Below are 25,149 nucleotides of genomic sequence, written 5' to 3'. Positions count from 1 at the left end.
TGCCTCTTGTACAGCACATCCTGTGTGCCAAGGGCTTGGACGTGGTTTTTTTTTTTTTTTTGCCATGACATGTAGGCTGCCATGCAAAGCAGGTCTCCAACACAACAAACCTGCTATGCTGGGTAGCCTATAGGTCAGGGTCTGGAAACCTGTTTCTTGCCCCTGATGTGTGTATTGTCTTTCAAATCATGTTGATAAGGCAGGTTTGTAATATTCCCACACAACACACCTGTCAAGCAGAGCAGCCTACACGACTGGTGCTTAAAAAACACGCATGTCAGTGTTCATTCTCTTGTTATGAGGAGTTTGTATGTGGAATATGGCCCACTTAAGTCCAAAGGCCTGGGGGAGTGCGCCCATAAAACTTGCACAGTATATTTTAAAATATGACACAATATTTTTAAATTATGACGATCACATAGCACATTAAACATAAAAGACAGCTTTCACTCTCGCTCTCTTTCTCTCTCAGCCATTACTCTATATCCTACTCTTTCTGGCTCATAAGGTATGACATTCATTGCTGCACTGTCAGTATTGACGTTCACCTATTTATCTCTTACTAGTAGTACAGTTATACATTTACAGTAAGGAAAAGAAAGATTGCAAAGCGTATTGATAAACTGAAATATTTATCAAAACAGAGAAGCTCAACAGCAAGCGAAATATTTAGCAAACACAGATTTGAAAAATCAAAGATGTGTGCTGCTGCACTGATTCAGAACATTACGAAAAATATATTATAAAGAACCAGTGGCATCTCCACAACGACACTGTTCCTGTATCTAGACATTCTAAAGACCATCGACATAGTGCAGCATGAAGACCGCGTCCACAAGCTCCAAACCACACGTTCAAAATAACAGCATCGTTCTGACAGCAGTATGAGATCAGCAGAGATCAGGGCTTCACAAGGTTCACGTGCGAAGTGGCCTTCCTGAATAATTAAAGCTGAGTATTACAATTTCAAAATACGGAGATATATCTGCTCTGCAACCTATGAAACTCATTGATCTGTAAAAAAATGCATTTGTGTGAGATCAATGTTTGAAGATTTTCATACCTAAAGACTACAAAGCCACAAGTTGCTGAAGAATCAGTACTGCGTAATGAATTATTGTGTCCAGCACGTTCACAGGAGACATAAGCGAGGTATCATTTGAAAAAATACCCGTATTAAACATTTGCTTGAAATGAAGCGAAATGAACTGAACGCATGGCATTGATGGCCGGTAGACCCCACCTGTGGAAGTTCAGCTGTCGGGTTGCAACTCTTTTTAGTTGACGCAGCATTGGGCGACTTGCGTGTCGATGATGATGAAATGATGATGGGGACAACACAACACCCAGTCCCAGAGCGGGAATCGAACCTGGGCCCATTAAATGGCACTCAGACGTACTGACCACTCAGCTAAGGGGGTGGACTAAGCTTGAATAATATACACTGTTAAGCCAAAACATTGTGACCACTTGCCTAATAGTTTTTTGGTCCTATTTTGGAACGCAATGCAGCGAAGTCCACGGTACGTTTCTGGAGGTATATGGCAACAGATGTCTCTGCAAACACCACACAGATACTGCAAAGCACAGGCCGGTGGTTTCTGAGCGCGGAGCTGGTGCCAAATGGCTTTCCAGATGTGTCCCATCGGGTTGAGGCCAGGCACATTAGATGGATAGGACATCAACATGAATTCGCTATCGTGCTCCTGAAACGAGTGTAGCATGACTGGGGCCTTACAATATGGATACTTATCCTGCTCGAAAATGCTGCCACCATCAGGGAAGACACCAAGCATAAATGCATTCAGGTGGTCAGCAATAATGTTCACGTAATCTACAGCTGACATTGTGCCTTGAAATACTAGTACAGGTGCCTTGGAAGCCCAGGTGAATATCACCCACAATATAACACTGCACTGCCTCCAGCAGCCTACAGCCGTGGCATAGGGTATGTTTCGAGCAGCTGCACATCTGGACACGGCCATCGATCAGATATAAAAATAAAATAAAAAATAAAAATGATTCACCCGACCATGTGACACGTTTCCATTGGACCACGATCCAAACTCGATCGTCTCATGCCCACTGCAGTCGTAACTGACGAAGTCGTTGGATCAACATGGCAATAAGTAGTGCTCATCTCCTGCAGAGCCTTGTGATCAATGAAATACGCTGAACGGCGTGCCTCAAAATACCTGTGTGTGCACCAGCACTGTAGTCTCTTGTCAGACCTGCCACACATAGCCGCCTACCCTGCTTTGCAGAGCGGACAAGCCTTCGACTTCAGCGTTCTGTGACGAGGTGCAGACGTCCAACACATTTCCGCTTACTAATTGTTTCGGCGTCCTTCAACTGATTTTCACAGATGTTCACGACAGTAGCACGTGAAGAGTGTACAAGCTTCTCCGTTTCCGAGATGCTCGTTCCCAGGTGCTTGGCCATAACAACATATCCCTTGTCAAAGTCACTTACATCAGTGTATTTTCCCAATTGCGCATCGTATGTATCGCCACTAGAAGGAGTCCCCATTCGTCTCTGCTCTGCTTAAATATTTTCCTTACCACGCCACGTGCTCGTAATGTCACCAGGTGGTACTCTGTCTCGCGGTGGGCAGTGTTCATAATTTTTTGCGTCGTCGATGTAAGGTAAACCATACAGTACTCACAGAACCATATTTTCCAAAATAGAAGTTGCTTTGTCATCGCATATTCTTCCCATATACGCCATGCAAGTACAAATGTGTCGTAAAAATAAATTTCCGGAAAGCTTTTGACACCGTTCCTCACAAGCGACTTCTAATCAAGCTGCGGGCCTATGAGTTATCGTCTCAGTTGTGCGACTGGATTCGTGATTTGCTGTCAGGAAGGTCGCAGTTCGTAGTAATAGACGGCAAATCATCGAGTTAAACTGAAGTGATATCAGGTGTTCCCCAGGGAAGCGTCCTGGGACCTCTGCTGTTCCTGATCTGTATAAATGACCTGGGTGACAATGTGAGCAGTTCTATTAGGTTGTTCGCAGATGATGCTGTAATTTACCGTCTAGTAAGGTCATCCGAAGACCAGTATCAGTTGCAAAGTGGTTTAGAAAAGATTGCTGTATGGTGTGGCAGGTGGCAGTTGACGCTAAATAAGAAAAAGTGTGAGGTGATTCACATGAGTTCCAAAAGAAATCCGTTGGAATTCGATTACTCGATAAATAGTACAATTCTCAAAGCTGTCAATTCAACTAAGTACGTGGGTGTTAAAATTACGAACAACTTCAGTTGGAAAGACCACATAGATAATATTGTCGGGAAGGCGAGACTAAGGTTGCGTTTCATTGGCAAGACACTTAGAAGATGCAACAAGTCCACTAAAGAGACAGCTTACACTACACTCGTTCGTCCTCTGTTAGAATATTGCTGCGCGGTGTGGGATCCTTACCAGTTGGGATTGACGGAGGACATCGAAAGGGTGCAAAAAAGGGCAGCTCGTTTTGTATTATCACGTAATAGGGGAGAGAGTGTGGCAGATATGATACGCGAGTTGGGATGGAAGTCATTAAACCAAAGACGTTTTTCGTCGCGGCGAAATCTATTTACGAAATTTCAGTCACCAACTTTCTCTTCCGAATGCGAAAATATTTTGTTGAGCCCAACCTACATAGGTAGGAATGATCATCAAAATAAAATAAGAGAAATCAGAGCTCGAACAGAAAGGTTTAGGTGTTCGTTTTTCCCGCGCGCTGTTCGGGAGTGGAATGGTAGAGAGATAGTATGACTGTGGTTCGATGAACCCTCTGCCAAGCACTTAAATGTGAATTGCAGAGTAATCATGTAGATGCAAAGCTAAAATGAAAACTGAGACTGTACGCCCTGAAATGCCTATGAAAAACCAACAACAGGCGCGGCCGTGAGTCCTGTCACTATAGTGTCAGCCGGGTCGGCCAGTGTGGAAGTAGCCTCGTGTGGGTAACCGAAATATTTTCTAAGCATTTAGTTGGGCTCGTGAATATCAAAGAGGTTTTGAAACATTGTTCAGCGTTTGGACTCTGACAGATTTTGGGTAGGCAACAATGAACTGTTCTGCGTTTAAAAATATGGTTAGTTACACATAACAGAGACTTCAGTTTAGAAGTGTGGAGAAAGACTTTGAATAATTTTCGTGGATTTCCTAAAGGTCAAACGAACACGTGATGCTGGTTGACGTACTTACGTTCTCCTACTGACATGTGTTATTTTAATAATAAAATGCTGTGAGTAGTAATGAAGGATATTCAGTTTCGTTTTCTAGAAGAAATTAAGTCTGAAAAAACTGAGAAGTGAACATTATTTCACTGCTAATTCCTGCCTGCATGAGTAATGACCTTGTGACTGCTTTCATTTAGCGTTAAATGCAACAGATGTGTTTATTGGCCCCTGGACAGTGACGAAGCCAATACTCTGAAACCCAACCACACACTGGCAAATCTTATGGACAGTGTTTTTGTTATTTTACTAAACTTTTCCGCTGGTACATGTGAAGACTCACGAGTTGCAGTTTCGTGGAAGCGGCACTGATTAACTACTCCATCAGCCATTTACTTTTTTCATTAAGCAGACAGCAAAAACAGCAGAACATTTAAAAACCAAAGCTTCCTTCCTCTCCCCCCCCCCCCTCCCCACACCACCCGCCAAATATGACCCCTCCTACGTTGCAAAACACAGTGCAGCTCCTCCAGAAGACCCGTATGCCAGTTCCATCTTGTGCACCGAATACTTCGCGAGCTGAATTAAATGTAATAAAATGAGTGTGTCAAATGAAACAATAGGTTTCCCGTAGTCCTTTCAGGTCTCAAACATCTGTGACATGTATTCGCAGACTGAAGTGACAAATGAAAATTTCTACCAAGTCCAGGATTCGAACCCGGGTCTCGCACTCACTAGGCAGATGCGCCAACCACTGCACCATCCTGGCTTAGTGGCTCTGCACGACTGCACGGACTACCGTAGCAGTCCCCCCTCCTCAATCCAAATTCTAGGGGGAGTACCAAGTGGGCTGAGGCGTGAATGGAAAGTTGGACTGAGGAGGCAGGAATGCTGGATAGTCCGTGCAGTTGTGCAAAGTCATTGTGCCAGGGTGGCATTGTGGTTAGCGCTTCCGCCTAATGAGTGGCAGGCGCGGGTACAAATCTACATTCGTCGCTTCAGTCTGCACATAAATGTGATGAGGAGGTTTTGTATGGGATGTCCAACTCGGCTTCGTGCCTACACGTGTGCCTAGAGAAGTACACTACTGTCCATTAAAATTGCTGCACCAAGAACAAGTGCAGATGATAAACGGGTATTCATTGGACAAATATATTATACTAGAACTGACATGTGATTACATTTTCACGCAATTTGGATGCATACATCCTGCGAAATCAGTATCTAGAACAACCACCTCTAGCAGTAATAACGGCCTTGATACGCCTGGGCATTGAGTCAAACTCAGCTTGGATGGCGTGTACAGGTACTGCTGCCCATGCAGCTTCAAGACAATACCACAGTTCATCAAGAGTAGCGACTGGCGTATTGTGACGAGCCAGTTGATCGGCCACCATTCACCAGACGTTTTCAATTGGTAAGAGATCTGAAGAATGTGCTGGCCAGGGCAGCAGTCGAACATTTTCTGTACCCAGAAAGGCCCGTACAGGACCTGCAACATGCGGTCGCGCATTATCCTGCTGAAATGTAGGGATTCGCAGGGATCGAATGAAGGGTAGAGCCACGGGTCGTAACACATCTGAAATGTAACGTCCACTGTTCAAAGTGCCGTCAATGCGAACAAGAAGTGACCATTGGCACCCCATACCAACACGCCGGGTGACACGCCAGTATGGCGATGACGAATATACGCTTCCAATGTGCGTTCACCGCGATGTCGCCAAACACGGATGCGACCATCATGATGCTGTAAACAGAACCTGGATTCATCCGAAAAAATGACGTTTTGCCATTCGTGCACCCAGGTTCGTCGTTGAGTACACCATCACAGGCGCTCCTGTCTGTGATGCAGCGTCAAGGGTAACCGCAGTCACGGTCTCCGAGCTGATAGTCCATGCTGTTGCAAACGTCGTCGAACTGTTCGTGCCGATGGTTGTTGTCTTGCAAACGTCCCCATCTGTTGACTCAGGGATCGACACGTGGCTGCACGATCCGTTACAGCCATGCGGATAAGATGCCCGTCATGTCGACTGCTAGTGATACGAGGCCGCTTGGATCCAGCACGACGTTCCGTATTACCCTCCTGAACCCACCGATTCCATATTCTGCTAACAGTCATTGGGTCTCGACCATCGCGAACAGCAATGTCGCGATACGATAAACTGCAATCGCGGTAGGCTACAATCCGACTTTATCAAAGTCTAAACGTGGTGGTACGCATTTCTACTCCTTACACGAGGCATCACAACAACGTTTCACCAGGCAACACCAGTCAACTGCTGCTTGTGTATGAGAAATCGGTTGCAAACTTTCCTCATGCCATCACGTTCTAGGTGTCGCCACCGGCGACAATCTTGTGTGATTGCTCTGAAAAGTTAATCATTTGCATATCACAGCATCTTCTTCCTGTCAAATTTCGCGTCTGTAGCACGTCATCTTCGTGGTGTAGCAATTTTAATGGTCAGTAGTGTAATAGCCCTACACTAATTTTGAATAGACCATAGTCGGCAACACCTTTACGGCGCTGAGGTGCTTCCTGTGGACTGTTGTGCTGTTGTGTGCGTTGGCGGTTTCTCTACTAGACTGCTTCCCTGTGCAGGCCAGAGTATCTGCTCTACGACAACACCAGCATGAGCGTGCTGCTGCAGATCCTAGATGTCAACGACAACCCGCCCGTCTTCACCGCCGGCGACCGCATAGTGGTCGGCTATCCCACTGGAGACCTGCTGGAGCGCGTCCAGCCTGGACCCGTCGTCACACTCAAGGTAAGTTCATCCCCCCGCACACGCACATATATTTACTTAACAATTACTGTGTACATTGATAAACCCTCCTCTGGGAATTACGAGGGGTCGCATTGTCCATCTAAACAACAGCTACTATTTTAATTGCTTAATTTCTGGCTCATACTTTACATTCTTTGCTATTGTTAGCTGTTACGATTATTAGATTTATTCTGCCGCTTAGAGCGCCAAATGACGAGTATCCATCAATAATGCGAGGAGGTGGGCAGACTACAACGAGGGGTGTTCAATAAGTAACGCAACACATTCGTTTTCTCGCCCAATTTCGGTTGAAAAAATGTGGAATTTGTTGTTGGACATCGTGGAATATTCCCCTACACATTCATTAAGTGCCGATAGGTGGCGACGCTAAATGTAGCCTACAAAATGGCGTCTGTAACAGAGGTGCGTTCCAAACAAAGAGCAGTCACTGAGGTTCTTTTGGCGGGGAAACCAAAGCATCGCAGATATTTACAGACGCTTCCAGAATGTCTATGAAGACCTGGTACTCAACAAAAGCACGATGAGGCGTCTTCCATCAGCGCAACAAGCTCGCGCGAAGTTGTCCCATCTCCCACACGCCGGCTGGCCACACACAGCTGTGACTCCAGCAACGTTGGAACGCGAGGACACTCTCATTCGAGGTGATCGATGGATCACAATCAGACACGGGCTTCTCCTTCTGCATGACAACACAGGGCCTCACACAAATTGCGCACAAAACTGTTCTTCGTCGTCCACCCTACGGCCTGGATCTCGCACCTTCTGACTTCCACCTGTTTGGCCCAATGGAGGAGGCGCTCCGCGTGAAGCAGAACGTGGACGATGGAGAGGTCACTACTGTAGCGAGCCGCTGGCTCCGACGTCAGCCGGTAGAGTGGTAACGTGTGGCCACACAGGTCCTGCCAGTATGGTGACGTAAGCCCGTCCATTGATCAGAGCTCATGTTGAAAAATAGGGTTTTGTAAGCAAAAGAGTGAGAAACAATATGGTGTATTGGAATCCTGAATAAAACCAACATGCTTTCAGGAAATAAAATGTGTTACATTACGTACCGACCGCCCCTCGTAACTACGAAACCACTTTACACACATAATCTGTGTCGTAACTATTCTGCATTACAAATTAATGTAACTACAGCTCTGGTAATTAACATCAATGAGCTAAATACTCACTTCTAGGTGGAGATCTTACATTTATATTATTGTTGTGACGATTTAGGAAGTGTGGAGACAACTTTAGACTCATTTGCTTTCCACTGTCTACACCTATTCTATCTTTCAATACGTAGAGACGTCGTCATCTGTCAGTCTTAGTCTCCTACAGCTTCTACATCCTGTCAGGCACCATGCGTCAAACCAACGGACCGGGCAGACCATACGTCTTGTGGGGCAGATCACGGTTTTCTTGTCATTATCGCTAATTATCCTTTATTCAGCATCTTCGTGATGCTGTCGTTCACCAGCATATAGGGATTTTCTGGACTATTTTTTCATTTGGTTCTGTCTGCCATACTCTTGTTGAGATTAGCTTAAGATATTACCCAACACACACACACACACACACACACACACACACACACACACACACACACACTTCCTTTCACCTCGCAAAGTGTGTTAATTTCGCTGTTCCACCTACCTGTAACTGAAGGTCGCATGAGCATCTAGTATGCGTGGTGGGAGGACAAGGTAGAGGCACCAGAGAGGCAGATCTGATCCTTTCGGCTTATGAATACATGGAAGACAATTTTCGTATGATTTTCTGACCTGTTAAAAATGTTCCACTACATCAAGTTGAGTAATAAGCTTGAAATCGTCAGTCAAATTAGTACCTAAACGCTATAGAAAAACGGGGGTAATACACAGTACCTACAAGAACCAAAAATAAGTAATGAAAGAGCTAGAGATAAAAGAGAACATAAGACGCCATCTTCTCCTTTGCTATACAACCTATATGTGAAAGAAACAATGAAATAAAAAGAAAGGTTCAGAAGGGCTATTAAAATTAAGGATTAAATAATAATACTTATTCATCCTTTGATCACTGTGTATAATGATAAGGACTAGATCTTAGAAAGAGGTGTGCAGAATATAGATAATGTAGCATGATGTACAAATACTGAAAATCTTGAGTTCTGTACGTCCACTTCTAGAGCCATGGCTGCACAACAGTTACATACTCCTCTCACTCCACTTCACACGAAAATTCACACATGTCTTTATTACTGATCTTCACCAACCTCGCTTCAGTAGCTTTCTTTGTGCCCGACTGCCTAAAATAATCAAAACAGAGCAGCAGAAAAAGTCTTTATGTGAAACACATAGTAAAACACATCACATGTGTTGTTGAGCAAAGCAGCAGGCGTGCGTCAACATGGATCATTTACATACTCCTCGATGCTATAAAAACTACTAGATATTAGCATCTTTATTAACGTTTTCTTAAACGTTCCTGATATTTTTACGTTCTTTATTTCTGCAGGAAATGCGCTGAAGATTGGTTTAGGTTTTACAGCGCTCTTTTCTGATATACAGCCTATCAAAATTATTATTACTTCTAGTGATACAATTGTGATCTTGGCCGGTTAATGCAGATAATTCCTTACGCGATTTAAGGCGATTTAAGACTCTTACGTACATATACGTTCCTGGAAATTTCAAAATTTTAAATTCTGTACTGATACCTCATTGTTGTTACTGCTCGTTTTATTTCAAATTTTGATTGTTTCGCAACGCTTGTTTTCCGCCACACATGGTAATGTATAAGACCTCTTCCACGAAATGAACAAGCTACTGAGCACATGATGTGGGAATAAACCAAAGAACGACAAAAATCTAGTAGATAAGTAACAAAAATGAGAACAGCGCTAAACATAACGTCGAAATTAGGGACCATACAGTAGACGAAGTGGAAGACTTCTGCTGCCTCGGTAGCAAAATAGCACATGACGGACGAATCGAGGAGAACAGTCGAGGCTGCCTAGGACAGGTAAACAGAGCATTTTAAAACATACCAAATTAAATGCGTCGTCCTCCTACGGCGACAGTGAGCCTAAAGGGGCCCCGAGCACGCCGCGCACCTGCCGCTGCAGATACTCTGGCAGGACTTGCCACTGTAACTGAACAAATTCTCCAGGACAGGGCATTCCTGTATCCCATCGATTTTGACGAGCTACAAACTGCTGATCTGGATATCACTCTAAAACAACTCGTTAAGGATTTAAACTAGCCACGCTTGCGTTTTCCGGAAAAAGGAGGTCACAGGTTGTGACGTAGTTGCGACAATTGAACGATAAACAAATAAACAGATTATACTACACATCTCACATCCGCAACTAAGTAGTTTATGAGACATTGAAAATGTAAGTGACTTCGATCCCCACTTCTGGCTTCCTGGTGTACAGAGGTCAACGGTCGGCCCTCTCCTTTCTGTTAGCCGCCTGTTGGTGGTCCTCGTCGTCGCTGTAGCGCCAGTTGCACGTGGAATTGATGATAACGATGACTCACGTTCTGTCATCCCTCTCGGTCGACCGCTTATTTCTTGACGCTGTTTTCGGCCATGTTTCATCCATTCCTGAAAACATCGTAGAGCAGTGATATCGCTCCTGTTCAAATGTCCAGCGATTCGTCGATCACTCCAACAGCCTTCTTTGAGCTCAACCACATGTTCTCTCTCAAATGCTGACATCTGCACGTATTGCTCGCGCACCTGTCTGCGAGGTATAGTTATTGTCCATCTGAGTACACGGAATGTCTCCCCCGTTTACTGTCCTTGCCAACTGCGCGGTGGAACTGGGCTGCGCATCACACATTAATCCATCGGCCGCCAAAGTTCAGGGATCACAAAAGGAGGAGCTGTATGTGGAGAAGGTCGGGGGATACAAGAAGATTTCAGACTACGTCATGGTCAGGCAGATATTCCGAAATCGAATGCTGGACTGTAAGACGTACCCAGGAGCACACATAGACTCAGATCTCAGTTTAGTAGTGATGAAAAGTAGGCTGAAGTTTGAGAACCTAGACAGGAAGTATCAGTGCGCAAAGAAGTGGGGTACGGAAGTCCTAAGGAATGAAGAGGTGCACTTGGTGTTCTCTGAGGCTGTAGATACTCCGATAACGAATAGCCCAGTGGTCTGTTCAGAGGAATGGACATCTCTAAAAACGCCAATCACAGATACTCGAAAGAAAAACATAGATACAAAGAAGGTGACTGCGAAGAAACTGCGGGTAACAAAAGAAATACTTCACTTGACCGATGAAAGAAGAAAGAACAAAAATGTTCAGGGAAATTCAGGAATACAGAAATAAGTCACTTAGGAAAAGTCACTTAGGAATGAAATAAATCACAAGTGCGGAGAAGCTAATGCTAAATGGTTGCATGAAAAATGTTAAGAAACCGAAAAAGAAATCATTGTCGGAAGGCCTGACTCAGCACATAGAAAATTCAAAACAGTCTTCGGTGAAATTAAAATAAACAGCGGTGACACTAAGAGTCCAATAGGAGGGAATGCCATTGTAAGGTGTAGAGGAGAGAGTGGATAGGTGGAAAGAGTTCACTGAAGACCTCTGTTAGGGGGGAGACTTATCTTGTGACTTGATAGAAGAAGAAACAAGAGTCGATTTAGAAGAGATGCGGGATCCAGTATTAGAATCAGAATTTAATAGAGCGTTGGGAGACTTAAGATCAAATAACGCAGAAGGAATAGATAAAATTCCAGCAGAATTTCTAAAACAATTAGGGAAGTGACAACAAAATGACTACTTACTTTCGTGTGTAGCATCTATGAGACTGACTTTCGAATAAACATCATCCACACAGTTACGAAGATTGCAAAAACCGCCTCCTGCGAAAATTATAGCACAATCAGCTTAACAGCTCATGCATCCAAGTTTCTGACAAGAGTAACATACAGAAGAATGGACAAAGAAAATTGAGGATGTGTTAGATGGCGATGAGTTTGACTTTAAGAAAGGTAAAGGCACCAGAGAGGCTGTTCTGACATTGAAGTTGACAAGGGAAGCAGACTAAACAAAAACCGAGACAAGTTCGTGGGATTTGTCAAGCTGGAAAAAGCGTTCGACACTGTCAATAAATGCAACATGACAGAAATTCTGAGAAAAATAGGAGTAAGCTGTGGAGGAAGATGGGTAATACAAAACACCTACAAGAGCCAAGAGGGAACAATAAAGATAGGAGACCAAGAACGAAGTGCACAGATGAAAAAGGGCGTGAGACATGGATGTACTCTTTCACCCCTACTGTTCAGTCTACACATCGAAGAAGCAGTGACGGAAATAAAACAAAGATTCAAGAGCGGGATTCATATTTAAGGTGAAGGGATATCAATGAGATTCACATTGCAATCCTCAGTCAAAGTGAAGAGGAATTACAGGATCTGCTGCATGGAATGAGCAGTCTTATTAGTACAGAATATAGATTGAGAGTAAATGGAAGAAAGATGAAAGCAACGATAAATGGCAAAAATGAGAACAGCGAGAAACTTAGCATCAGGAGTGGTGATCGCGAACTAGATGAAGTCGATAAATTCTGCTACCTAGGCAGCAAAACATCCCATGACAGACAGACCAGAGAGGATATAAAGAGCAGTCTAGCGCTGGCAAAAAGGGAATTCCTGGCCATGAGAAGTGTACTAGTATCAAACAAAGGCCTTAATTTGAGGAAGAAATTGCTTAGAATATAAAACCTCCTGGCAGATTAAAACTGTGTGCCCGACCGAGACTCGAACACACAGTTTTAATCTGCCAGGAGGTTTCATATCAGCGCACACTCCGCTGCAGAGTGAAAATCTCATTCTGGAAACATCCCCCAGGCTGTGGCTAAGCCATGTCTCCGCAATATCCTTTCTTTCAGGAGTGCTAGTTCTGCAAGGTTCGCAGGAGAGCTTCTGTAAAGTTTGGAAGGTAGGAGACGAGGTACTGGCAGAAGTAAAGCTGTGAGTACCGGGCGTGAGTCGTGCTTCGGTAGCTCAGATGGTAGAGCACTTGCCCGCGAAAGGCAAAAGTCCCGAGTTCGAGTCTCGGTCGGGCACACAGTTTTAATCTGCCAGGAGGTTTCATATCAGCGCACACTCCGCTGCAGAGTGAAAATCTCATTCTGGAAACATCCCCCAGGCTGTGGCTAAGCTATGTCTCCGCAATATCCTTTCTTTCAGGAGTGCTAGTTCTGCAAGGTTCGCAGGAGAGCTTCTGTAAAGTTTGGAAGGTAGGAGACGAGGTACTGGCAGAAGTAAAGCTGTGAGTACCGGGCGTGAGTCGTGCTTCGGTAGCTCAGATGGTAGAGCACTTGCCCGCGAAAGGCAAAGGTCCCGAGTTCGAGTCTCGGTCGGGCACACAGTTTTAATCTGCCAGGAGGTTTCATATCAGCGCACACTCCGCTGCAGAGTGAAAATCTCATTCTGCTTAGAATATACTATTGGAGCACAACATTGTACGGTAGTGAAACATGGCCTGTGGGAAACCCAGAAAAGAAGAGAATCAAAGAATTTGAGATGTTGTGCTACAGAAGAATGTTGAAAATTAAGTGTACTCATGAGGTAAGGAATGAGGAGGTTCTCAGGAGAATCGATGAGGAAACAAATATATGGAAAACGCCGACAAGGAGAAGAGCCAAGACGGTAGGACATTTTTTAAGACATAACTGCAATGGTACTAGAGGGAGCTGTAGAGATAAAAACTGTAGAAGGATACAGAGGTTTGAATACATCCAGTAAATGATTCAGTATGTAAGTTTCAAGTGCCACACTGAGATGAAGAGGTTGGCACAGGAGAGGAATTAGTGGCAGGTCACCTCAAACCAGTCAGAAGACTGACGACTCAATAAAGAGCGTATAAATCCCTATGTTGGTCCCCTGTAGGCAAGGACTTTGTGTGCCAAATTTCGTCCACTTCAGTCGAGGGGCTTGGGAGGAGTTCCTGGACATGCATACATATTCTCAGCCTATCCTTTTCCCCCAGCTTCGCCTATGTCCGTGATCGTCACATATAATGCAAACATCTCTTGCTCCATCTCCCCCTCCCCTCTCAGCCCATCACCTCCTTGCCCTCCTAGCTGTCAATCTCACCTCTCATTCCATCTGCTCTTCCCTTCCCTCTTTCTGTCCTCCACATCCACCACGCTCTCTCTGTCCATCCCCTCCTCCGGTCCCTCTCATTCTTTGCATCTCTTCCTGTCCCCTCTCTTCCTACCCATCTCCTCTTTCCCCCTCTCCATATCCTTCTCCTCCCACTCCCCTCTCTCTCTTCCCCTAGACATGCCCATCTGCAAGTGGAGCCCCTACAAAAGATATTGATAAAGAAGGCTGGTCCTACACCCGCAACACGCATCTTATGCAGCAAAGACTATACCCAAAGGGCTTGGAAATCCTTTTTTTCACATGACGTGTAGGCTGCCATGCGAAACAAGTCAATGAAGGAGGCTGATACTCCTCCAACACAACCTGCCATTGTGCTGGGCAGCCTAGATGTCAGGTTCAAATCGTTCAAATGGCTCTGAGCACTATGGGACTTAACATCTGAGGTCATCAGTCCCCTAGAACTAACCTAACTAACCTAAGGACATCACACACATCCATGCCTGAGGCAGGATTCAAACCAGATTGAAGCACCTAGACCCACTCAGCCACACTGGCCAGCAGATGTCAGGTATTGGAAAACCATTTCTTCCCCCTGGCGTGTAGGCTGTGCTGCAAAGCATGTCGATAAGGCAGTCGATACCATTCGCACACAACAAAACTGTCATGCAGGCCAGCCAGTAGAGCAGGGGCTTAAGAAACTCGTTTTTACCTGTATCTCTGATCCTGGTTGAGCTAGGAGGTTATAAACCCCACAGTGCTCATACTTCTTAAGTTCGCTGTTTGTGAACAAAATTTTGTTGCAATCGATCCAGAGGTTTGGGAGGGGTCCCAGGCATGCATACTTACACCCTGCTTTATTATATACATATCTGGGTGTGTTGCCTTCTGGTGGTAACATGGACTCTACCAGGTGCTATAGCCACCCTCCCCCCCCCCCCTCCCCCCAAATCTTGAAAGTGGTAACCACTGTGGTGTGCATTCATGATGCTGATGTATCAAATGAGGTCATGTATGTGCTGTAATACATGGCTGCATTGCAACATATCCCCTTGTGTCAACGCATGTAATTCACTACCTAATGATGTATCAATATTTCGCGGCATGTCTCATGCAGTAGCGGAATCTTTTGTGCTTGTGGGTAGGAGCCATACTGTCTTAGCTGTTGAAGGTTTGCAGCATGGTTATTGGCAGATTCAAACACTCTGTCTGTTGCTGCAGTTGATTGCATCTGTGCATGATGTAGGTCCATGTCCTCAGGACATTTCTGCACATGTAACATTTTCTTTTTTTGTTTGCCACAGAGGCCATGGGAACACACTTGATGTATTGCCATCTGCTTTTGTTTCAGCATGTTGCGCCCATTAACATCATATGTGTCACAGTAGAAGAGTAACACAGGGTGTTCAGATCCAATGTCAGGATGAAATGAAACAATCCTATGGCATTTGGAGGCCCCATCTGGGAAAGTTTGGCCGCCGACTGTGAGTCTCATTTCAGTCGGCGCCACATTGGGCGACTCATGTGACGGTGATGAGGACGAAATGATGATGAGGTCAACACAACACCCAGTCCACGAGCAGAGAAAATCTCCAACCTGAGTGGGAATCGAACTGGACACACTGCTTGGGAGGCAAGCACATTACCAGTCAGCTAAGCAGGTGGCCCCAGTGTCAGGATGTGTCAATACCTTTCAGCCAGGTCACACAGTGAACTATGCCATCTTTTCCAGATACATAATGAATGTAGCATTTGCACATATGTATAATGGGGATGGAAACGTGTAGGTATTTCACATTGAATGAATGCTGTGGAATGGAATATACCCGCGCTAAGAGCCTGGCATACATCTAGCAACCACACGATCACAATGTACTGATGGCCATCACTCCAGAAACGACACATTGTTGTCTGGGGAAGGACAGAAATGGATGGGCATATGCTGGGGAGACGCAATATATCTGCTTATGGTGTGTTACCTGCCTGATTGTCCATAAGGAGTCTGACATGTAGGCTGCCCTGCAGAGCAGGTCTATAATTCAGGTCGATAGTATTTCCAAACAATGCACTTGTTGTGCATGGCAGCCTATATGGCAGGAGTTTAAAAAGGTCGCATGTCCATATCTCCTTAAATATTAGAGCTTGAGCGTTATAAACCCCACCTACGTTGGTCTTCTTGGGCAAGCAGTTTGAGTCCAAATTTGGTCTGCTTCAGTCTAGGGGCTTGGGAGGAGTTCCCAGACAGACATATGTAATCTCAGCTTTATATATATTAAGATTCAGAAAGATAGAAGACAGATGGAAGATGTCTACCACTAAACTCGATGGGTGTATAAATGGACACACAAGAACTATCTGCTTTGGAGACACACAGTACGCAGTTGCTGAGTATGCGCATCACCATGAGCCAAGGGCTAAGATAATTGGCTACACATATGGGCTATTTAGATCCTCACATTTGGTACTGCACTGGAGGCCACTAAAACTACAAAATGTAGGCAGCATGCAGCAAATATTACATTTGCATGATAGGTACTACTACAGACTTGGATAAGCAATTGATCACCAATGCAGCATAAACGCCAAAGTTGGTAGGCTACTTTCTATATAAGAAAAGATTACAAAGTGGGTTTCTCATTCTGAAGTTGCATTAATATTTTGGTTGTTTGTAAGAAGATGGTAATTTGTCTTGTCTAAGAAACATCTGCCAACACATGTCGAAATTAGGTAGTGGCAAGACTGGGGCCAGTCATAGCTATGGTTTATTGTTCAGTGATGTTGCTGGTTGAGTCAATCAGGATCCCGACTCTCATGTGAATATCAGATCGGTGAGTTTAGGAAGGCCATACTTCACACCATGAAAGATCTTAATGACACCACATGAATAGCAACTGAGAAAACAGACATACTGCTCACTCGATAAGGAGGGATCATAGAATCATGTGAGATACCTAGGTCAGGAAATAAGCTCACATGCAGCAAGACATGTATCCACACGGACAGTGTGATGTGGTCTGGGACGCCATGGACCTCCAACAGGCCAACAATTCTTGCAATTTTTCTTGACATAGCAGCCTACAGAGGCAAGCTGACTTCTTTACTTACTCCAAGAGAAAAACGAGTACAAACCAGTGCATGTAAAATATTAGTTCAGTTTGTTAAAGAAAAGTATGAAGATGTACTTAATTTTGTGTAATCCATTTCCACAGCATTTTTTCTAAGTATTTACAACCGTCTCTGAATATTAAAGTATCACTGGCTGCAAGACTCTTCAGTTGGTACACATAGATTTCATCCTCAGTTAAAGTTCAGCATGAGACATGAAACACGCAGGTGTCCTATCTAAGACAATGCTGTCGTCTTAATCGTTGATCACGGATTGGGCTGAGCCTTTCTCTACTCGGCTGAATATTGGCCTCCGTGCGACGGCACTGTGGGGCGGTGGAATGCAGTGAGACATCCTAAATTCCTGTGGTATCGATGCGAGGTGCAAGCTTTGTTACGGCACCAGGATCTTTCGACGATACCACAAAAGTGACACCACATTGTTTCTTTCAGACGATCCCCATTTCTGTGTATACCATCACTATGAGTGTAGCCACGTAAAGAGACTCCAAGAACAGATATTGGCAGATTGCATTCATCATCCTCATATGGGCCCAGCACCTGGTGTGACGATATAGGGTGGCATTGGGTACACAACCCAACCACTTCTTCTTCGTATACCCAGTAATTTGCCTAGCAGCCCTTACATTTCTGGTATTTATAGTCCAGTGGCTGTGTGTTACCTTTCATCTACATCTACATCTACATGATTACTCTGCAATTCACAGTTAAGTGCCTGCCAGAGGGTCCATCGAAACACCTTTAAGCTAATTTTCTACCGTTCCACTCTTGAACAGGATGCAGGAAAAGGGACAATCAAATCTTTTCTTCTGAGCTCTGATTTCTCTTATTATGTTATGATGATCGTTTCTCCTTATGTGTGACCTTTTAATGTGCAAAGTTCTTCGAACTTGATCTGTACCGCACCTTTTTCCTGCACATATGCAGTTTGCATACCCGCAAAATAATTCCACAACGGTGCTCGTCAGCGATCGCTTCATGTTTGTAACAACAAGAAGTAAACCCACAGAGAACTGGAGATGAAGTAAGCGAAATATTTGAACAATAGCTTTCTTTGCGTGGCCATCATCCACAGCAAGCACAGAAATATTTGTTTTCTAAATAAAAACCGCCTTTCCTTCCTGCAATGTATTTTATTTCTTCCAGACACGTTTCGCCTTTTATTTTAAGGCATCTTCAGTGGGGTCTACAATGATGCAGCTCTGTTATGATATGTAGATTATAAAAGAGTTCATGTCTCGTTCTTTACGGAAATAAGTGATTACTTACACTTCTTCGCGTTTTTGGTTGGCATCTGCGTTTCCTGGTATCTGGTCTCATCCTGGAGGTCCCACTGTAATTTCACTTACGAAACATAAGCACGTTTCCCTGTTCAGAAGTTTTCTCTTCACACTTTTCGTTTTGCTTGGCCTTATTGCTGTGGAGCACTACTAGTCTTCTGTCATTAGTTGTAGATAATTGATCGAAAACTTTGATTTAAATCCGTAAACTCTCTTTCCCTCTGCGAATTTCTTAAATATCCTGAGCAATCGCTAATGACTTATAACTGCTGCGATTATTCACGGCCTCCTACACTTCGACCAGGGGTAGGTTATTATCCTTAGCACAAGACAAAAGAGTCTCAGAAAGAAGTGCAAACTTTAGCCAACAAATAAGACACAGCGTACAATGTTACAATGCTACTTTGAAATATTATACTGTCGTTGAGAACGGCCGAAATAACATTACAACAGTCGAAATAGTGTATGTGCTATGATTATAGCAAAACAGAAGGTGTGGAGATTTGGTTGTTACTGAAATCACAGTCAGACACTGGTAACTTACTATGATGGCTGTGAATTTTCAATAACTTCTTATTCATAACGTTACATTATCTCTTGACTACACCACTGAGCAAGCTTAAGCAGTTGTAATAGACTGGACTCGCGTTCAGGAGCACGACTGGTCCAATCCCCTACCAGACATGCAGTTTTAGGTTTTCCGTGATTTCCCGAAATCGTTTATGGCAAATCCCGGAGTGTTTCTTTCCAAAAGGGCATGGCCGATTTCCTTCTCTGTCCCTTCGTCACCAGAGGTTTTGCTCTGTGTATATCAGCCTCGTTTGCGCTAGAGAAGAGTTGCTGAACTGAGAATGCTATTTACACGTTCTCTCACCAAATTTTAAAGCGTTAAATAACAAAATAGCATCAGTCTGTATTTTCTGTGACCTATGTAAGGCAACTGACTGTGCAAATCACACTCTCCTGGATAAACTAAGGTTTTATGGAACTGATGGTACAATGGTTCAAATGGCTCTAAGCACTATGGGACTTAACATCTGAGATCATCAGTCCCCTAGTCTTAGAACTACTTAGACCTAACTAACCTAAGGAGGCGGGATTCGAACTTGCGACCATAACATCAGTGCGGTTCCGGACTGAAGCGCCTAGAACCGCTCGGCCACAGCGGCCGGCAATTGTATAATCAATGGATAGATAATGTCATATCTAACCAAAAGAATGAGAAAGTTCTACTTAATAATTCAACTAATGTAAGCAGCAGAGACTCTTCTGACTTTGGAGAAATCCCTTCTGATGTTCCATATGGCCCAATCTTAGGTCCACTATTGTTTCAATATATGTAAACCATCTTCCTTCTGATATACAACAAGCGGAATTAGTACTTCTTGAGGATGACACTGGTATTGTAATCAGTCCAAATATACATAAATCAAGAGAAGAAATGGTAAATAATATTCTTAAAATTATAAGGGGTGATCAAAAAGTTTTCATTCAAAAGCTGTACTCTCCAGAATCGGTATGCCTGCCATTACAGTGAGCAGCGAGGCAATCATCTCACCAACGCACCAGGTTGAAGATACCAATTTGGTAAAACACTGTGTCCTTCTGTGTAGAAGTTCGTTACTGCCTGGTACACACCTTCGTGCGATAGGACTCGCCGATTTTTCAAGGCCTTTTTTGAGCGACTGAGGGCGTGATAATCACATGGGCAGAGATCAGAACGACAGCGTGGGTGCTCAGATGCCTCCCACTGGAGTTGTCGTAACTTCACCATTATCCAGTGATGGAGACATCAGGTTCCTCGGAATCAGTAAGCAAATGGGTCCTAGTAATTAAAGAACAGGGTGAACACCGCCTTTCCAGCCCATGGCTGGCTCTTGAACTTCTTGAGACGAGAGGGCAATGGGTGACACCAATGCAACGTGGACTCTTTCAACTGTGGCTCCCAGTAGTGGCACCAGTTTTTGTCGCCTGTAACATTACGTCCAAGGAACATGCTGGCTTTAAAACTGTAATGCATCAGGTTCTTCAGTTAAACAGCCACCTGATTTGCTTTTTGTTTGGCATTCAAGCCCTGTGGTATCCACTGGCTGCAGACCTAAATCCTGCCAGGTAATGTTTTGCACACTACCAAAGGTGATGTCGAGATCGTCTGAGAGTGCACGAATGGTGTGATGCGCCAGCCTGCTCTAACTGCATCATCGACGCCCATTTGTTGCTTCCCATAATGGATGAGGCTGGCCTCCCAGGTCGACCAGCACCCTGTGTCAAACAGCGAACACCACGAAACTTGATGCACCATTCCACGACAGTAGTTTTCGACAAACATACACAGTCTTCATTCATGTCTACTGGTGTTTGTCCTTCAGCATCCAAGAAAAAAATAATAGCATGTTGGTGGCGTTTGGATGCATTTTATAATAACGAGGCCACAGTTCACATTTCCACATTTTCCGCATGTACTTCAGAGAGACACAAATTCCTCACTGATATCTTGCCTACAGGTCGGTGCTTATATACCCACATCAGAGTCGTGCTGCGTTTTACGTATGCTGCAACAGCGATCTGAAACCGAAACTTTTTGATTGACCCTTATATTTTGGATTCAGATACTACCCCACTAAAACCCCTCTCTCTTCGTTCAATTTATGTGTAACGTCTACTGCTAGTTACGTCACGTGCCTATGTTATTTTTGAGTTGTGTAGACAGTATTTTTTTCTGAAAGTATGGTGGTATGTCTCCAGAATCCTAGATTGTAGGCATCAACTTGGATAATCGTTTAGTTGTTACTTCCCTCTATACAATTTCTCCTTCACAACTCCTATTCTGTGGAAGAAGTTCTATTTACGTAATGTGTACAAGGTGGTGTGTAGGAATTACAAGTTCACAACTGTGTTAAAAAAATGTTAATCGTCAACACGTAGCCATATTTTCACACAAGTGTGTAATGTGAATGTAATAGGAATAGGCGTTGAGTGCAGATAGCTACAATTAAAAGACTGCTAAATTTTTAACTTTTTCTGCTTCTTCACAAGCACAAAACACACACACACTCACACAAGCACAATTCACCCACGTATATAGCTACTGTCTACTGCCACTCAGGCCCAACTGCACTTTGCGCCCGCTTCTGACGTGAGCAGCAATTCGTGGTCGATGATAGGAGTAAGGGGGAGAATTGGGGTGCGGAGGGAGAGGGGTATGGATAGTGGGGTTGGTGTGAGCGAAGATCAGCTGCTCCTGCGGGAGCGAGCAGGGGCGTAAGAACGGTGATGTTTAGTTTGGGGAGGGCGGGGGGGGGGGGGGGCGCTCAACTGCGCGGTCATCAGCGCCCTTACAAATTCTCCATTTTTACACAGTCCAATTTTTAACTCAATCCAGTGTATCAACTGTCACGAATGACGATGATGAAATGATGAGGACAACACAGACAGCCAGTCCCCGGGCAGAGTAATTCCTCAACCTGGCCGGGAATCGAACCTGCGACCCCGTGATCCAGAGGCAGCAACGCTAGCGACTAGACCGTGAGGAGAAGAATTGGGGTGCGGAGGGCGAGGAGTAGGGATAGCAGGGTATGTGTGGCGGCAGCTCACCTACTGCTGTGAGAGCGAGCAGGGGCGTGTGGGGTCGATACAGGCTGCTGGGTGCAAAGGGCAGAGGGGAAGAGACGGCATGGAGAGTGCTAGAGTGGGAGCAGGGAATCAGGTGCAGGACAGGGACTGTTGAAGGTCGAGCCCAGGTGAGTAACGGGAATGAAGGAGTTTTTGTTCGAAAGCTAACAGGTTAGCAGTCTATTCATTGTTTATGCCTGTGACTCAACACGTCCTCTATGTACTGCGTAACAATTTATCTTTTCCCTACTGGTGGTATTCCATCCTGGAGTTTCCATCGTTTATTCTGGATGTAAAATGGCTCATCCCACATCATTATACACTACTGGCCATTAAAATTGCTACACCACGAAGATGACGTGCTACAGACGCGAAATTTAACCAAGAGCAAGAAGATGCTCTGATATGCAAATGATTAAATTTTGAGAGCATTACACAAGGTTGGCGCCGAAGGGGACACCTACAACGTGCTGACATGAGGAAAGTTTCCAACCGATTTCTCATACACAAACACCAGTTGCCCGGCGTTGCCTGGTCAAACGTTGTTGTGATGCCTCGTGTAAGGAGCAGAAACGCGTACCATCACGTTTCCCACTTTGATAAAAGTGGGATTGTAAGCTATCGCGCTTGCGGTTTATCGTATAGCGACAATGCTGCTCGCGTTGGTCGAGATCCAATGACTGTTAGCAGAATATGGAATCGGTGGGTTCAGGAGGGTAATAGGGAACGCCGTGTTAGATCCCTACGGCATCGTACCACTAGCAGTCGAGATGACAGGCATCTTATCCGCATGGCTGTAACGGATCGTGCAACCACGTCTAGATCCCTGAGTCAACAGATGGGGCCGTTTGCAGGACAACAACCATCTGCACGAAGAATTCGACGACGCTTGCAGCAGCATGGACTATCAGCTCGGAGACCATGGCTGCAGTTACCCTTGACCTTGCATCACAGATAGGAGCGCCTGAGATGGTGTACTCAACGACTAACCTGGGTGCGCGAATCGCAAAACGTCATTTTTTGGGATGAATCCAGGTTCTGTTTACAGCATCATGATGGTCGCATCCGTGTTTGGCGACATCGCGGTGAAGACACATTGGAACAGTGTATTCGTCATCGCCATACTGGCGTATCACCCGGCATGATGGTATGGGGTGCCATTCGTTACATGTCTCGGTCATCTCTTGTTCGCATTGACGGCACTTTGAACAGTGGACGTTACATTTCACATGTGTTACGACCCGTGGCTCTACCCTTCATTCGATCCCTGTGAATCCCTACACTTCAGCAGGATAATGCACGACCGCGTGTTGCAGGTCCTGTACGGGCCTTTCTGGGTACAGGAAATGTTCGACTGCTGCCCTGGCCAGCACATTCTCCATATCTCTCACCAATTGAAAACGTCTGGTGAATGGTGGCCGAGGAACTGGCTCGTCACAATACGCCAGTCACTACTCTTGATGAACTGTGGTATCGTGTTGAAGCTGCATGGGCAGCTGTACCTGTACACGCCATCCGAGCTCTGTTTGACTCAACACCCAGGCGCATGGAGGACGTTATTACGGCCAGAGGTGGTTGTTCTGGGTACTGATTTCTCGGGATCTATGCACCCAAATTGCGTGAAAATGTAATCACATGCTAGTTCTAGTATAATATATTTGTCCAATGAATACCCGTTTATCACCTGCATTTCTTCTTGGTGTAGCAATTTTAATGGACAGTAGTGTAAATAATCGTACAAATTATGCACAGATCGCGAAACTGATTGTCTCACTCGAGTGTCCATTGCCCGCAGGCCACGGACGCGGACGAGGGCGAGAACGCGGAGCTGCGCTACAGCCTGGACGCGGCGGGCAGCCGCCACTTCACGGTGGGCGCCGAGACGGGCGCCGTCTACGTGCGGGCCGACGCGCCGGAGCTGCCCGACTCCGGCGTCTCCTTCACCGCCACCGTCGCCGACCTGGCGGGCGCCGCAGGGGCGCTCACCGACACCGTAGTCGTGCAGGTGCGTGGGCCAGCCGCCGCCGGCGATAAACTCCGCCCCACCTCAGCCCCCTTTCACACTGGACTGTCTCTCGCGCCGGTAAAACGCACAGCTCCGTTGACGTTTAGGACCAGAAACCGACATCACGTGACTCGCTGCTGTACGCGACTGGCTACGTGCCGAACTCTTCGGTCGAGTGGAATGTGATTGTACACTGAATCGCCAAAGAATCGGATGTAGGCATGCGTATTCACATACAGAGATTTATAAAAAGGCAGAATACGGCGCTGCGGTCGGCAACGCCTGTGTAAGACGACAAGTGTCTGGCGCAGTTGTCACACCGGTGGCAAGACTTAAGTGAGTTTGAACGAGTCGGCGCACGAGCGATGGGACATAGCATCTTCGAGGTAGCGATGAAGAAGGGATTTTCCAGCACTACCATTTCACGAGTGTGTCGTGAATATCAGAAATCCGGCATCACTGCGGCCGGAAAAAGGTACTGCAAGGACGGGACTAATGACGACTGAAGGGAATCTTTCAACGTGACGCAAGTGCAACCCTTCCGCAAACTTGTTGCACATTTCATTGCTGGGCCGTCAACAAGCGTCAGCGTGCGAACCATTCAACGAAACATCATCGTTACGCCTCGCTTGGGCCCGTCAACACCGACATTGGACTGTTGATGACTGGAAACATGTTGCCTGGTCGGACGAGTCTCGTTTCGTATTGTAATGAGCGGATGGACGTGTACGGGTACGGAGACAACCTCATGAATCCATGGACCCTGCATGTCAGCAGGGGACTGTTCAAGCTGATGGAGGCGCTGTAATGGTGCCAGGCGTGTGCAGTTGCAGTGATTGGGATCCCTGATACGTCTACATACGACTCCGACGGGGGACACGTACGTAAGCGTCCTCTCTGATCACTTGCATCCATTCATGTCCATTGAGCATTCCGACGGACTTGGGCAGTTCCAGCAGGACAATACGACACTCCACACGTCCAGAATTGCTACAGAGTGTCTCCAGGAACACTCTTCTGTGTTTAAACACTTTCGCTGCCCACCAAACTCTCCAGACAACGTTATTGAACATATCTGGGACGCC

The 25,149-nt window shown here is 45.4% G+C and overlaps 1 protein-coding gene across 1 annotated transcript in view; it reads left to right on the top strand.

Moving 5' to 3' along the window:
* Window positions 1-25,149, top strand: part of LOC124711480 — a 120,901-nt gene that overhangs the window by 59,778 nt on the left and 35,974 nt on the right. Inside the window, exons 6-7 of the mRNA XM_047241588.1 lie at window positions 6,765-6,930; window positions 23,855-24,064. Coding sequence (XP_047097544.1) covers window positions 6,765-6,930; window positions 23,855-24,064 — 376 coding nt within the window. The remainder of the gene's footprint in view (window positions 1-6,764; window positions 6,931-23,854; window positions 24,065-25,149) is intronic.

The sequence above is a fragment of the Schistocerca piceifrons genome, chromosome 8, assembly GCF_021461385.2.
Source record: "Schistocerca piceifrons isolate TAMUIC-IGC-003096 chromosome 8, iqSchPice1.1, whole genome shotgun sequence".
Classification (NCBI taxonomy): domain Eukaryota; kingdom Metazoa; phylum Arthropoda; class Insecta; order Orthoptera; family Acrididae; genus Schistocerca; species Schistocerca piceifrons.
Note: the sequence above shows the minus strand (reverse complement) of the source record. Positions and strands in the feature narration are given on the sequence as shown.